This window comes from Mastigoproctus giganteus, chromosome 1 (assembly GCF_048544385.1).
Source record: "Mastigoproctus giganteus isolate SK-2022 chromosome 1, ASM4854438v1, whole genome shotgun sequence".
Taxonomy (NCBI): domain Eukaryota; kingdom Metazoa; phylum Arthropoda; class Arachnida; order Uropygi; family Thelyphonidae; genus Mastigoproctus; species Mastigoproctus giganteus.
Genome location: NC_143575.1, coordinates 255,618,198 through 255,634,416, shown reverse-complemented (window position 1 = coordinate 255,634,416; position 16,219 = coordinate 255,618,198). Strand labels below are relative to the sequence as shown.

Here is a 16,219-nt window from a genome sequence, read left to right as displayed (position 1 = left end):
AAATTAACAAGTATAAAAATAATTTTATTTAGAAATATTTATATGTGGTAGCATTATAAGCATCTGAAGGGTAATATATATCCACTTTTTGATGATTAAATTATGAAATAAAAACTGCTCCCAATGATTATAATATTTTAATATTATGATAATGGGAGTAGATGAGAGGAATGCATCACATTGATCAAGGAATTAAAAAAAATCAACAAGAATATTCAAAACTTTCCTCACTATAATCATTTTAAGATGTCTGATTTTCTAATTCTGTGCCAATATAAGCATAGGAGTAGAAAAAGTATCTTTCATTTGTTAACACACAAAATGTATCTATTTCAGACACCCACAGTTACCAGTGTGAATATGGGAGTTGTAAAAAATTTGGATTAAAATTTCATTTTTAATAATTTATGATGTAAATAAAAATGCCATTATGATTAAACATTAAGAAGAAATTCATCGATTCTAGTCATTTTTGTATTTGTGTTTTGTTACATCAATTTTGTTTTAATGGTCTAGAATTAAGAATTTCTCATGATTTGAATAAATAAATGTCAGTTAATTGGTTGGCCATTTCAACATATATACACAATAGAAGAAGCTTACCTTGTGTAATCCCTGGCCAGAGGAGCTTATATGGGATAAAAAAATTTTACAGTACAAATGGAAATAAAATATTAAATAAATATACATACAAAATGTAACTAACACAAAAGTAGAATCAGCCATAAGTGCACAACATTTCACCAAGAAAACAGAAACAAATTTAGAGCAGTATTCTTTATTCTGCCTAAATCAGATAAGATCAATGGCATAATCATAATTATTTTCTAAGTTTATAATTGGATATAAAAAAATAAAAAAAAAAATCTGTCTGGAGATTTTATTATATTCTGTAAGGTAAACTTAGATGCAGTGCTTTTAGGAGGGATTCTGAAGCCAGTTTTATGCCATATGAATGGAATAGGAATAATTGAAGAGTACAATTCAGCAAACGTTTTTGGATATGATTACTGATGGAGATAAAGAGGATATTCTAGATTTTTCTACATCTCTGAAGTGGACTAATGTTAAAGCTGGATTTTATTCTCAACCAGGTAAAACGGAATCTAGCTTTAACATTAGTCCATTTAAGAACACTAAATTCAGTAGAGAAAAAAAAGAAACTTAGATTAGTTTTAGTAGTGGCTGGCCAAATTATAGAACCATATAAAAGGATACAAATGAATTTTAATATATTTTACTATTGTAAAAACTCAGATGTGAATTAAATTTTGCCTTAAATTCTATGCACATTTCACAGATTTAGTCTTGGAATTTTGTTGTTGTGTTTTAAATGAAAGTTAAGATTGAAGTGAATTTCAAGATCCTTGTGATCTGAAACTATTTTATCAGTAATTTACTTTAATAGAAGTAAACTGAAATGGTGCAAATATTTTTGGGTTTAGGACAAGGGAAAAGGAGAGCAGAAAATTATAGTGTTTGTACACAATTGTTAATATAATTATTGTTTCTCACTGCTTGTTCAGCCAAATGATATATGGCTCATATTTTAAAGTTGTCTGTTTAAACAATTATGGGAAGGTGATGCTCTAAAAGTGGAGGAATCAAAGAAGAAAATAGCAGAGCAGATAAAATAGCATCTTGAGGAATACCAGCAGAAATGGTTCTGATAAACATCTTCCCAGAACAGAGAATCCATTTTCTGTTTAAAACCGAATTTTGAAAGAAAGCTAACTGATGACAAGTGATGGAGTAGTATTTCTTAAGAAAGAGAAGAAGGTTTGCATTAGATTGCAAATGATTTCTTTTTTCCATGTTTGAAGGAAGCTCAGTTCCTCATCAAAAGCCTGCATAGAACTTGTGATTGTATGGTATTGCAAAAGAAGGCTGTATTTTTTTTTTTTTTTTTTTTTTTTTTTTATGGAAACCCCAAACATGAGAGGTATTAGAACCTATAGTAAAGGAGATATTTGATATAAAGATGAAAGAAGATATTTGTGACCTTAGACTTGAACTTCTGTAGACCATAATTTGCAGGAAATATGTATGAAGGAAGGTTGTTCCAGAAAACGGCAGTTGAATGAATAAATGAGGAAGTTGAAAAGTTGGTTCTGTGAGTTTGAAGTTGAACAGTAATGTTGGCTTGTGGTGGTGGCACTTGTTTGGACTGTTTAGAAAGAGAGAGAACAGGAATTATAGAAGCCAATTCAGAAGAACAGTGCCCATGGAAGTATCTGTAAAAAAGGCATGCAGCAGAAACAGAACATCTATGAGACAGAGAGTGTAGAGACTCTGTTAGAGATGAGTCATTAATTAACCCAACTGCCCTCTTCTGAATGGAGTCTTCTAGAAGCCTGAGAGAGGTTTTGGGGACACTGCCCCAGATGTGGGAACAATATTCCATGGTAGGGTGGATTTGCGATTTGTACAAAGTGAACAGCTGTTTTGAAAGAAAAGTAACTTTTTTAGATGCAGAGGAAGCAATATTTGTAGTGCTTGTGCCAAGAGGGATTAGAAGGCAAGGTAATCCCCAAAAGAGATATATCATCTTGCCTAGAAATCGGAGTGTCACCAAAGATAAGCATCAGAGAAGAAGAATCCTTTTTCGAGATATAAGACAGGACTGAGTTTTAGAAGGATTGAAATCAACTAAGTTGTCTTTGCCCCCACTGGAGAATTACCTGGAGATCAGCATTTAAGGAATTGATTGCGGATATTCGAGAAGTTGAAGCTGATTGAGCAGGGTGAGGTTTCTCAAACTGGAAAGTGGAATGCAAGGTGCTGTCATCCGCAAAACTATGGATAGGATTTCCGGTCAACGGAAGAAGGTTGTTAATATACAAGAGAAAAAAACTGGGGGAAAGAACTGAACCTTGGGGGACACCAGCATTAGTGGAGAAGTTAGAAGACAGAGAGCCATCTACCATCACCCTCAGTGAGCAGTCAGTTGGATGGGAGGGATTTGTCACCCTTTTTTGGGAAATGGCTGGATGTGAGCAAATTCCAAGCAGAACCACCTTTAGAGTAAGAAAGTAAAAAAAGGCGGCAAAGAACAGGAGTAAGTTTAGGAGTGCAGGTTTTGAGAACAAATGGAGAAATACCATCAGGACCTGGAACTTTCTTGGCATCAAGATTCATCAAAATACTTCTGACATCCTTTTGGCGGAAGACCACAGGAGGCATTGAATGGAGCGTCCTGGGAATGGTGGGAGGTTTTTTACCAAGATCATTAATACGAGTTGAAAGAAATATGGGATGCTAGCAGGTCAGCTTTATCCTTGGCTGAAGTGACAATAGAACAATCTGGTTTTGACAGAGGTGGGTTACCAATAGAGAGAGTTACAACCTAGAGAGTTACCAATAGGTTTGGTCTGATGTACTAACTAGCAGCTGGCCTGGGAACACCGTTTTGGAGCTGTACCCTTGAAATGTAAGAAAGTTTGGATCCCACCATGGTGTTCATCATAACCTCAAAATACATCAATCATACTGTATGATGGAAGAGATGGTAGGGGAGTTGACCGGAATTTTGCTCTGGAGACTAAACATGAGTTCCACCACTTCAAGCCTCCAATAAGCAAAGTGATCCAATAAGTTGGAGTTGATGAGAATCATCTGCCACCTGGTAACACTGACAGGTGGCATTCCTCTGTGTGGTATGGGTGCCACACCTTGACCCCTGCTTATGTTGGTTCACACCTGGGTGGTTACCCACAGTGTGCTTGCGCATGGGGGTTATACAAAGGATTACTAACAGTCCCACCATCATGAAGGTGCAAGCAGAGGATTTGGCTGTCACAGACCATCCGGACTTCTTCAAAATTAGGTCCACTTGACTTGAGTGTCACCCAAATATCAGTTTCATCGGTATTTTAGACTCCCAGGTAGTAAGCACAGCTTGTCTGGCATATCTGAGAGAATGTCTGCGACAGCCTTAAGGACCAAGGTGTATGCTTTATTCCAGTGCTTACCACTCAGTGGTCAATGGATAGTATCAGTTTACAGGATTCTGACAATCTAAACTAAAAGCTTCAAAATTATAGCAAAAACTGAGTAGTAGGTACCATAGTGTATTTGTTTTACTGAAAAAGTAAAAACTTCTTAAATTTGTTTAGAATTACATCGGTATGAATTTTATTACTCTTCTCGTGTGTATTTATTTTCAGAATTATCATTAATTATTTTTTAATTGGAAAAGTAAAGTTGTAAAAAAGTTCTGTGTTTGTGTACATAGTACACCACATATACCACCTTGTGTATTAATTTTTTATAGAGTTTTGGTTTAGATTTTGTTTGCTTTGCATCACTAAGCGTGGGAAATGAGGTAATCTGGAAATTTTTTTCGATAAGAAGCCTGCTGTTTCTAAGATATGGTTAATATTATGGCTGCTGTTACTAAAGGTATTGTGGTGGTTCTCTTGTTATCATCTCAATAAACATTTGTACATAGTTTAATAGTGTCTTTCTTTGTATTTATTTCATTTGCTGTGATGTATCACATATCATCTCTGTTTAAAATAATCATTCTTTATTCTAAAAAGAGTTTTTTGGAAATAAAGAATAATTATGATTTATAATCTTTTCTGTGTTTCATTTGAACACTCTTAAGTATTTTAAGGTAAGGGGCCAACTTATTTTGTAAAATTTATCTAGATAGTAATGGTAGATCTTGAGTAACCCTCCCCACCCAGAGCTTGAATAAATTGGAGTGAATGCTGTATATTTTTTGATGAGTTGTATAGTAACTATTAGCGTTGTGTGTATAGTGAGCCTTTATTAGGACTTTGATAGTGTTTGTGTAGCTACCAAAATTGCATAAATGATAAGAAAGATGAGTAACTAATGATCATATATAGATACAGGGTAGGGGAAGTTATTCTTTATTTCAGGTCATAAAGGACTCTTGTAAAATTTAGTGAGATGATGGAATCAATAAATATCAATAGCTGTTAATGCAACCTTGGAACTCTATTTGAGGTATTGGATTTATTCTACTCCTGTGGTCATTTGAAAAGAGTTAAAAAAAAAAAAAAAAAAACACCCTAAAAAAATGAATAATTTGCACTACTGCCACTGTGCAAATAACTTCCTTATGACCACACAGAGGTTAATGTTATATACTGTGTATTTTCTCAGTAAGGACTTAAGTCATGTCCTGTTTGTGAAACCTGCACTTCCAAACAAATGAAATTTATTATTATTATTTTTTTATTTTCATTAAAGTTTGTCAGTCATTTCTCACTCACCATACTAGAATAAATGGATATTAATTATTCACTTAAATGTATTGGAACACTTCAGGCACTATTAGAAATATTTTATGATGGCAGATAATGTTGAATCTTATCTTAGAAAAACTCTACTTATAGCATTCTCCTTAGCACTACTATTACGTTTTGCATACTCAATTGAAATCAGTTCTATCACTCAAACCAAGATTTGTCATCACTTCTTATTGCATGTGGGCAAATATCATATTACATTTAATTTAGCAGTTCAGTTTTCTGCAATATTCTCACTGAAGGTGACAATATTATATAGTACTGTATACACATAAAAAATAAATTATTTTCATTCAGATTGTTATTTTGTTGTTCCAGGGATGCCTGACAGACTATGGCCAGTTACTTTTACAAGGCTCGTTCAATGTGTGGATAGAAAGGAAAAAAGACAGGATTCCAGAGATAAGGTTTATGCCAAAACAGCGTTACATTTTTCTTTATGAACAGTTACTTCTTTTTACTAAAAAATATGGTAGAGAAGGCAGCCCAAGCTATGCCTTTAAAAAAACATTAAAGGTAAGTAACCAAGGATAGATTTATTAATTTTTGATGTATTAATTTGTTTTAATGGTTTATTATGTTTTGTACGTTTTAAATATTAGCAAAAATATTTAAAAAAAAAAATAATAAAAAAAAAAAAATATATATATATATATATATATATATATATAATTATACAAATATTTAAATAATGTTGAAATAGTTAGAATCGGAATATTTCCTAATAAAATAAAAAGGGTGGTACAACATACATCAGAGGCAGCAAAAAGCATAATCCTCTACATGATGCTTGAAATATAACTATTATAAATTAGAATAAGGATTAAAATAAAAATAAAATAATGCCAGCAGCATGGCAAGACTAGAGCAAAAAAGGCAAATAAACTAAATTAATTCAAATCAAACAGGGAGGGAAAAGTGGGGTAACAAGAGTAAAAATATTGCAACCGAAACTCTAAGTTAATTTAGAAAATCTAAATATACGAATAATAATTCATTGAATTTTTTGAAGCCAATTAAATGAAATTTAACGGTGCCCCCTCTGGATGGGCACCAGGTCCAAACAGATGTAAACAGATCTGTTTACATCTGTTTACATGAAACAGATGTAAACAAACCATTACAATAAACAAAAACAAAAATAAACAAAAATAGACTGACCATTATGCCCCATCTTGACTGAGGACAACAAGGCCAATAATGGTCAGGGAATCGCTGCATTTTGAACACTAGACAAATCGCCACAAAGGAGAATCGATCGTAAGATCAGTCCGCCACACCGATCCCCAGATCGAACCGCCAATGCAGGGAATTGAACAGCGGTGGTCCTGATGCAGCGAAAATCAAAAATAGGAACAGACACGAGCACTCCTGTGCAAAGCCACACTACTGACAAAAGCAATCTTAACCAGTTTATATAAACAAATAATAAACTATAGATGGCAGTAAAGGTGCAGCATTAGCAATTCGCCCAATACTATCATGTAACATAATTATACAAATATTTAAATAATATTAAAATAGTTAGAATCAGAATATTTCCTAATTAAATAAAAAGGGTGGTACGGCATACATCAGAGGCAGCAAAAAGCATAATCCTCTACATGATGCTTGAAATATAACCATTATAAATTAGAATAAGGATTAAAATAAAAATAAAATAATGCCAGCAGTATGGCAAGACAAGAGCGAAAAAGGCAAACTAAATACCACCCTTTTTATTTTATTAGGAAATATTCCGATTCTAACTATTTCAACATTATTTAAATATTTGTATAATTATGTCACATGATAGTTGTTGTTGTTATTTGGTTTTTAGGAGCATTAGCAACTAAGGCCATATTGGTCCGGGCTATGCGGTGGTCATTCCCTGACCTTTCTGCATCTTCCGTATTTGGTGGTGACGGGCTCGAACCCCGGTATAATCAAGAAGCATGTGCTACGCACTGCTGCTCCTTCCCACCTGGCTACGGAGGCGCCCACATGATAGTATTGGGCGAATTGCTAACGCTGCGCCTTTACTGCCATCTATAGTTTATTATTTGTTTATATAAACTGGTTAAGATTGCTTTTGTCAGTAGTGTGGCTTTGCACAGGAGTGCTTGTGTCTGTTCTATTTTTGATTTTCGCTGCATCAGGACCACTGCTGTTCAATTCCCTGCATTGGCGGTTCAATCTGGGGATTGGTGTGGCGGACTGATCTTACGATCGATTCTCCTTTGCGGCAATCTGTCTAGCGTTCGAAATGCAGCGATTCCCTGACCATTATTGGCCTTGTGGTCCTCAGTCGAGATGGGGCATAATGGTCAGTCTATTTTTGTTTATTTTTGTTTTGGTTTATTGTAGTGGTTTACATCTGTTTCATGATATTTCACATAAATTTGGACCTGGTGCCCGTCAGAGGGGCCACCGTTAAATTTCATTTAATTGGCTTCAAAAAATTCAATGAATTATTATTCGTATATTTAGATTTTCTAAATTAACTTAGAGTTTCGGTTGCAATATTTTTACTCTTGTTACCCCACTTTTCCCTCCCTGTTTGATTTGAATTAATTTAGTTTATTTGCCTTTTTTGCTCTAGTCTTGCCATACTGCTGGCATTATTTTATTTTTATTTTAATCCTTATTCTAATTTATAATGGTTTTATATATATATAATTTAGTTTTTCATCTTAGAAACTCTTGTGACCTGGAGAAATCTTGTGGCTGCACCTTAAACTTTGTTTTAGAAAGGTTATCTTCGTTTTTTAGAAAGGTTATCTTCATTTTTGGATCAACACAAACATACAGTACAGTTTCATCAATAACCTTGAGTCATAGGTGAGAAATGCGTGTCATACACAAATAGTGTTGATTTGTAAATGAAATAGTTTTGAGATTCAATAGTTTGTTATTTTTTTAGGAGCATTAGCAACTGAGGCCATATTGCTCCGGTGATATGCGGTGGTCATTCCCTGACCTTTCCGCATCCTCCGTATTTGGTGGTCACAGACTCGAACCCCGGTCTAATCAAGAAGCGTGTGCTATGCACTGCTGCTCCTGTCCACCTGGCTATGGAGGCGCCCTGGTTCAATAGTAAACAACTGTTATACTAGGTGGTCCCCAGGAATCTTGTTTACAGTATTTGCATCCTCTGTATTGTCCCTCTGTATAAGGCAATGGTCAGGCCACGCCTTGAGTACTGCGTACAAGTCTGGAGGCCTCATTTTAGGAATGATGTAGATTTGCTTGAGCGTGTACAGAGAAGGGCAACAAGATTGGTGAGGGGAATGAAGGGATCCTCTTACCAAGAGAGGTTTAAGTTCTGCAAATTGCAGTGGCCGGAGACTAGGCACCTGCGCAGTGATCTGATTGAGGTGTATAAGGCCTTGAATGGATTGAGCATGCTGAATTCTGATGGGATCCTTCCCCTTGTTCAGATTACGAACCTAAGGGGGCATAAATTCAAATTAAGAAATGACAGAATAGATGTGCGGAAATTTGCCTTTAGCCAGCGGGTGGTTAATTGCTGGAACAAACTTCCATCTGTCGTTGTGGAAGTTGATAGGTTAAATAAATTTAAGGAGGAACTGGACAGGCATTTGGAGGGAATGGTGTGATTTTTTTTTTTTTTTTTTTTTTGGCTGATGCTGCATAAGCTCATACACTTGCTTTATTGCATCACATGCCACTACTACTACTACATAGATCTGGTGTCAATAAGGATGGAGGGATATAATGCATGTTTACAAGTATGTTAGTTTTAAAAACATCTAGAATTACACCGCACTGTCACACTGAATATTAATCTGAAGTTAAGAGAAACATTAAACTGGTATAATACTTGAAATGATGACCACATGGAACACCAAATATAGTTACTGTTTTATTCTCCCCTTCTCCCTTCTTTTTCTTCAATTAGTTTTCCACCTCAGTTTTTATTTTTCCAGTACTAGCCGGCTGTGTAGTAAAACATCAACACAGTTTAAGAAGATTTGGTATCATACAGGATGTTCCATAAGTCGAAACCATAGGAGGAACTGTTACAAAATATTTTCAGTGTGTTTACCCTTCACACAAACATAACAGTTTGTATGAAGGGTAAACATACATACAAACATCACCCATGCAGTGAAAATTTTAATAAGCTGGACATTGCATATATTTCACCTTGGCCTTGAGATGGCCCCACAGCTATAAGATTATGGCCATTCTTCCCCCCCTGCCTTCCAATCCAATTTTGAAGAAATTGTTTATCCAACCATTCTTTGACTGCATGGCTGTAATTTTCGGAAAGGTTCCAGATATTTACCGTGCTCATTGAGAATGCTTGGAAAAGCTTTGTTATGTAACATATCAGGATACCTCTCCTGATACTGTTTTAGAAGATGAATGCTTTAAGTTATTTAGTTCGTACAGAGATCACATACCACTTTGCTCCTTAAATAGGCTAATGCAGTTATGGTTTTTTGGATCGGTGATGTTTTTGTGATTACTCTCACCAAAAGTACAACATTTGACCTTTCAAACTACATTCTTTATCCAAGACTAACCCTATCCTTGAATTTCACAAGAAATGGGTAATTGGGGTGGGGGGTTAGTTATGGGTGATTTTCAGTATCATGTCACTCATAACTGGTGGGAAAAAAAGTGTATGGTTGAGCTATAGAGTTAGCTGTGTTTGTCATATGATATTGGTATTCCTAATGTGAAAAACCAGTGAAGCTCTGATTATTGTGTAGGCCATTAGTTTTATTTAAAAAGCTTGGGCCAGGTTATCGATGTTAGTTAGGTAACCAAAGATTATTTACTTCACTCAAAAGCCTTAACAGTACAGTTTTTCATTAGGTAGGTAGCTTGGGTAGATTTACCACAGAAAAATGTTAATTGATTTCTTAGATATGAAATCAGTTAACATTCAGAAGAATGTTAGACTTGACTAAGATATTTAAAAAGTTCATAAATAGAAATAGCACAAGTGGTGCTAATGAAAATAGTCAAGAATAAACATTGGTGATTAAACTGGTATAATTCTTGTTTTGCATTCTTTACAAATGTTATTTAAGGTGTCATAGTCCCCTCAGTAATATTGAATCACCACTGATTGTATTAAGTTCTTTAGAGAATTTGTGATGTTCATGTTACACAGTATTGGTTTTTGGGATAGTTCTGTTTGAATGATGTGATTAATGAATTTGTTTGAGCTCTTCACTGTCTCTATAACAGAGGGTTTCAAAGATATATACAAAACTATTGATATTTTTCGTTTGCATCAGTAATATCAAAATATGCAAACAAGTAATATAAATATTCATATACTTGATATAAATACCTGTTATTCATATACTTGATATAAATACTTGATAGAAATATTGTCCCAAGAATTCAACCTGAGAAATTTTATAAAATCTGTAATGTACTGTGAAAATAATAACTTGTAGCAAAAAATTTAGTTCAGAAAATGAGTAATTACTTTATTTTTTTAGACATCCCAAATTGGACTCACAGAGAAGGTTCGTGGTGATTGCAAAAAGTTTGAAGTGTGGCTTGTAGGGAGGTCTGAAGTATTTATTATACAGGTAATAAATTTAAAAAAATCCCTAATAAATTAGAAATATTGTCCCATAATCAATTCCAACAATAAACAATTAGCAGGAAATTGTTTTGTTATACATATATATTTATAGTTCTGATTATGTAACAGAATACATTAAGAAAAGTTTTTGTGAAGTTTTATAAGTGATGTTGTCTCTTAGGATGGTGGATGATTGTGGGTTTTTTTCATTTTTTTGATGTATAACCATAAACAACTCCACTTTGACAGCCATACAAACAGTGGCAGGTATTAGCAATTATGCAGACATTTGGAAGCAATGCTTAACAAACTTGAATAGTAAATTACTGATTCCATCATCTTATGTTCATGGAGATAGCTCAAAAGAAATGAAGAGCCTCATTTTTCTGTAGATTGGTAAGTTTAGTTGTATTTTCTTTTTATATTTGTATTTGCTTTAGTTGTATTAAATAAATAAATTTTGGTAACTTTAGTTGAAACAAATAAATAATCATGCAAACAAAAAGGGCTGATACTGCTATTTTCATATGTAATGATGAATTAAATTCTTGTCATTACATTCCAACTCTGCTAATTTTAAGGCATATGATGCACTTATTGTCAGAACTGTATATGGAGGTCTAAAATGATTGAACTGATATTCTTGTCTGCAACCATTTTAGGTCATCTGCTTGTGAGTTAAGTGCATCAAATTTCAGCAAAGTACATACATTCTGAGCTAAATTCCTTGCTTGCACCCTCATGCCAGATTGGACTGTTAGTAACCCTATGTATGCAGGAGGTAACCACCCAGATATAAACCAAAATAAACAGGAGTCAAGGCTGGCATCAACATCACACAGAGGAATGGCTAATCCCCCTTCCCTATGGTACTAGTGATAGGTGGAAGATGACTCATTACCATCTGTACCACCACTATGCTTAATAGCGGCTTGAGTTGGTAAAAACCATGTTTAATCTCCAAAACAAATCTCTGGCATCTGTATTTCTTTTTTTGTGCAGTGTGAGTTGTCATTTGAGGTTATGATGGACAATATAGCATCCAAGAGCTGTTCAATAAAGAATAATTATAATTTTTTTTGTACAACATACCTTTATTAATCATCCATATTTTGATGGTCCTTTTCAAAGTACAGCCACTCCCTTACGTACTTGACATACATAAGGGATGCCTTCTGTGGAACTCTGCGTAAGTCGGAATTTCCCTAAATGCTTATGCAGTACTTGCAAATTTGATTGAATTTGAAGCAAAAAAGAAATGTTCGACGAACATGTAAATAGAATTATTTATTCAATTTTTTTATCTCATGCGCAGGAAAAATTACAAAAGTGTACAAAATTACAAAAATTTCAAAATTATAAAATTACAAAAAGAGAGAGGAGACGGGCATAACATCAGCAAGTTTTACCTTTCAAGCATCATTGCCAGAATCAGCATCTATAGCTGATAAGCATGCTGCTGCAGAAGTTGAGAGCTGTGGAGATTTAGAAAGAGTTTTTTCCAATGCATCACAAAATTTCTCTGCAGCTGCAGAATCGGCACTGGCGACTTCATCACTTACTTTAATGTAAGTAAATAGGAATGAAGAGAAGATTCTGAAAATTTATTTATGTTTTTTTATATGATTGAAGATTTACCATAACATAAAAACCCACAAAATTCCAGTTATTGTTATCGCAAATGCAATAAGATTGAGTTTACTGCCTGTTTATAATAGATTGCACTAACAGAAAAGCCCAATAAACCAAAAAGTGCAACTTGTTTTTATTGTTTTATGGTAGTGACCTCCAGAAATGTGTTTGTGAAAAATATCAAAATTGATTCTTATAACGGAACATATGATAACGATGAAAGTGTAGTGCAATTTCCATTATAAAAATGACCTTTTAGAGAGATAAATAGCTTAGTTATATAGCAAAAATTTCAACTTCCAAGGTCTTGGAACGAATTACCAAAAAAAAAAAAAAAAAACACAGTGTTATTGGGTACACATTACAGTATTTTCACGATACCTCCATTTATTCCTATGGGATGCAAAATGCGTGAATTTACGTAAGTCGAGTATTGCGTAAGCCAGGGAGTGGCTGTAATCCCCATTTGATGAACTGTACTTAGTTTCTGCCATTCCTCAAAAACATGGTGGATGCCATATTTTGACATGTGTTTGCGAATTGTCTCCCATTCTTCTGATTGAATGGAAATGTTTTCCTTGTGGCTCCTTTAATTTTGGAAATAATAAAAAAATGACAAAAAATCAATGACAATATGAGAAATGTGAGGTCTTGCATTGTCATGATGCAGCATCCACTCACCTGTGTGCAGTTGTGGCTGTTTGCAATGAATGTGATCCCACAAGTGTGCAGTATAATTCTATAGTACCGCACAACATGCCAGTAAACTGCTCCTTGAATGCCAAAAGAAGAGATGACCATAACCTTTCCAGCAGAAGCCACAACTTTTTCATTTTTTTGGTGTTGGGCAATGATGTAGACTTTCAAACAGAGTTTTGTTGCTTACTCTCTAAGTCAAAAAGGATGAAGCCATGTCCCATCCGCCATTATCAACTTGTGTAGAACTTCATCTTCAGTAACCATCCATTGCAGCTCCCGACAAAGCTCCATGCAAACTTGCTCAGGTGTGAACAGTCTTGGAAGCCAGCATGCACAAACACATGTCATATGCCAATGGTCATGGAGAATACCATGCATGCTTCCTACTGATATTCTCAATATCTCTGCCAGTTGCCTTGCAACAATCTTCTCTCATGATTACAGAAGCAGTGTTAATAGTTTTTATGGTGACAACAGTGGTCGGAGCTCCAGCACCATTGATTTTTGTGCTTGAATCATGTCCATCTTTAAGCATTCAATTTGTGTTCAAAATGTGTCCATTCTATAGCAAGCTGTGCTATACGGAAGCATAGATTCACCATAAGCCACTTTTAATATTTCATATGCTTCAGTTGATGTTTGTTGAGATAGAAACAAAATTCATGAGTAGAATACTGTTTCTTGCATGTCACAGCCATTGTTATGTAGGCGAAACTGAACAGGCATAAACTTGACTGACTACCATGCACGTGAGTCAACTATGCAGTTGCTATTTTTTATTATTATTAGCCATATGGTACAAGGAAGCCTGAGGCTTATGCTGCACCAGCTAAAAAAAAAAAAAAAAAAAAATTCCCAAGCTACCCAGAGAGAGAGAAAGCAGAAAGGAATCACCAAGAAAGAGAAGAATGATGATATCCTACTCAGGACCCTGGGGTTATTTTTGATGCAGCTTGGTTTAGTCTTAAATTCCACAACTCAGTTATGGAAAAAATTATGATCGTTCTTTATTGAACAGGAATATTACCTGTTCAAAAGCGAGGAGTATTGCCTTTGTAATATTCCTTACTTTTTGAGGTTACAGTTTAAAAAAAACAAAAAAAAAACCTAATTGAGTGTCCTTCAATGCTCATTTAGATTGACTGTTAATCTACCAGACTGAACCTATTGGTAATTTTTATGATTCATAAAGCTAGTACATAATCCTAATGTCTCCGCTCTACCAGAAGTAACTAAAGGAAGTCAAAGTAGTGTGGTATGGGGAACACTACCGAGGCTGCATTATGTTAAGGAGCTGGCCATGTCTTGCTCTGTATGTTCTAAAAATTTCATCAGTTCATATATGTACCTCCTCAGGTTTTTTCTCATGTACATGAAGATATCACGAATGGCCAAAACTAATGGAACAATCTCTTCTTTGAGAAGAACTAGCCATCTCAGAAACATTATAATTCATTTCAGAAGTATACATAGTCTCAATTCTAATTGAGACAATAGCCTTAGATGCTAATGCACCATTAAATCATAATCTAATTGAGATGTCCATTTTAAACTGCATTTTGCAAGATGTGCCAAGGTATACGTGTGTACTTTGGCAGTTGACGGCATCCATATTCTATGCTTCCTTACTCACCCCCCCATTTGGCCCAAAGAAGGGAGATCCACAGAGGATCTGAAATGTCTCCTGTAAAGTTTTAGTAAATTGAGATTACTGGTTCAGATCATGGGCTTTTGTGCCTTCGTTATGTTTCAGTAAAACTAAAATTTGTTACCAGTATGGAGGTTAATTATCTCATTTAATGGTTATGATTCTTTACTTAACAAAACTCAACTATTCCAAAATAGTTTCTAATTACTTTAAATTGATAATGTTAATTTTTCTTGTGATAAACTGGGAAAAAGACTTCACTTCATTACTTTGCTCAAATATAACCATAATCCTGTTGGAACCCAAATTCATCTTAAGCATCGTTTATATTCTTGAATTGTGTCTAAATTGAATTGTGTCACATAGTCTAAATTTGTTCGCAGCTTGAGGCTCTAGCCCTAAATGCGCCTTATTCTTGAATTGTTTAACCTATTCAGTGTCTGTGAAATCAGAACACTTGTTTCATGACACAGACCTTGTAGGAATTAAGAAAAATTTTTATTAGCAGTACACAATTCTTCAACACATATTAGCAGTACACAATTTTTTCAATATCTTAATGTAATACTTTTTGATACTTGTATAATTTAGACCAATATTATTAGTACAGAGGTCATTCAAATGAAAACTGCAAAGTTAAATATTTCAAAAACAACATAGAAACTGTGCATCTTATTATTCAGTGTAATTCCTGTTTACATTTGATTTCCTCCAGTGTTTCACTTCTTGGATTCCTCAAGAGAAGTTTTGTAGTTGGTATTGAAGCGATTCATGCACCACTGTCTTAATTATCTGATGAGAAGCGACAATATCATGCTGCAGACTTCACACCTGAGGACAGAAACCCCAGATGTTTCTTCTGAATTGTTTTCTTTAAAAGGTTTAGTAGCACATTGCTATTTCTCCTCTCTCCAGGTAATATACCAGAATCACTCCTTTATGGTCACAAAGTGTAGTGAGTAACACTTTCTGACTGTTGTTTACTGGCAGGATGAATCCTGGGCACATTGTTGTTTACAATGTGCCCAGGATTCATCTTGAGTTCTGTGTGTTCTAAGAAGGCATGTCCTTTGCACTTATACCACACACACACATTAAGTTTATGGTATAAGTGCAAAGATTATACCATAGATTCTTTATAAATTATAAATTCTTTGGTTCTGGCATTAAAAACTGAAGAATCTATCAAGCACATTAATTTCAAAAGTGTAACTCCTTGCTAATGAACTGAATCAACAGTAATCCTGCATGACAATTCCTTCAATAATAATGTGATTGTTTCCTCATATGAGTTATTCCACTGCTGCTATGACTTCTGGTATCATGACACACTATGTACCTTACCTGGTCAAGGACAATCAACACTTTCAGTACTGTTCTTAAACATTCTTAGCCTTGCTGTTG

The 16,219-nt window shown here is 34.6% G+C and overlaps 1 protein-coding gene across 2 annotated transcripts in view; it reads left to right on the top strand.

The window, feature by feature from the left end:
- LOC150091800 (guanine nucleotide exchange factor DBS-like) overlaps window positions 1-16,219 on the top strand; it is a 307,604-nt gene that overhangs the window by 260,422 nt on the left and 30,963 nt on the right. For both annotated transcript variants that reach the window (XM_090385772.1, XM_090385768.1), the window contains 2 exons: window positions 5,601-5,798; window positions 10,748-10,840. In XM_090385772.1, coding sequence (XP_090241898.1) covers window positions 5,601-5,798; window positions 10,748-10,840 — 291 coding nt within the window. The remainder of the gene's footprint in view (window positions 1-5,600; window positions 5,799-10,747; window positions 10,841-16,219) is intronic.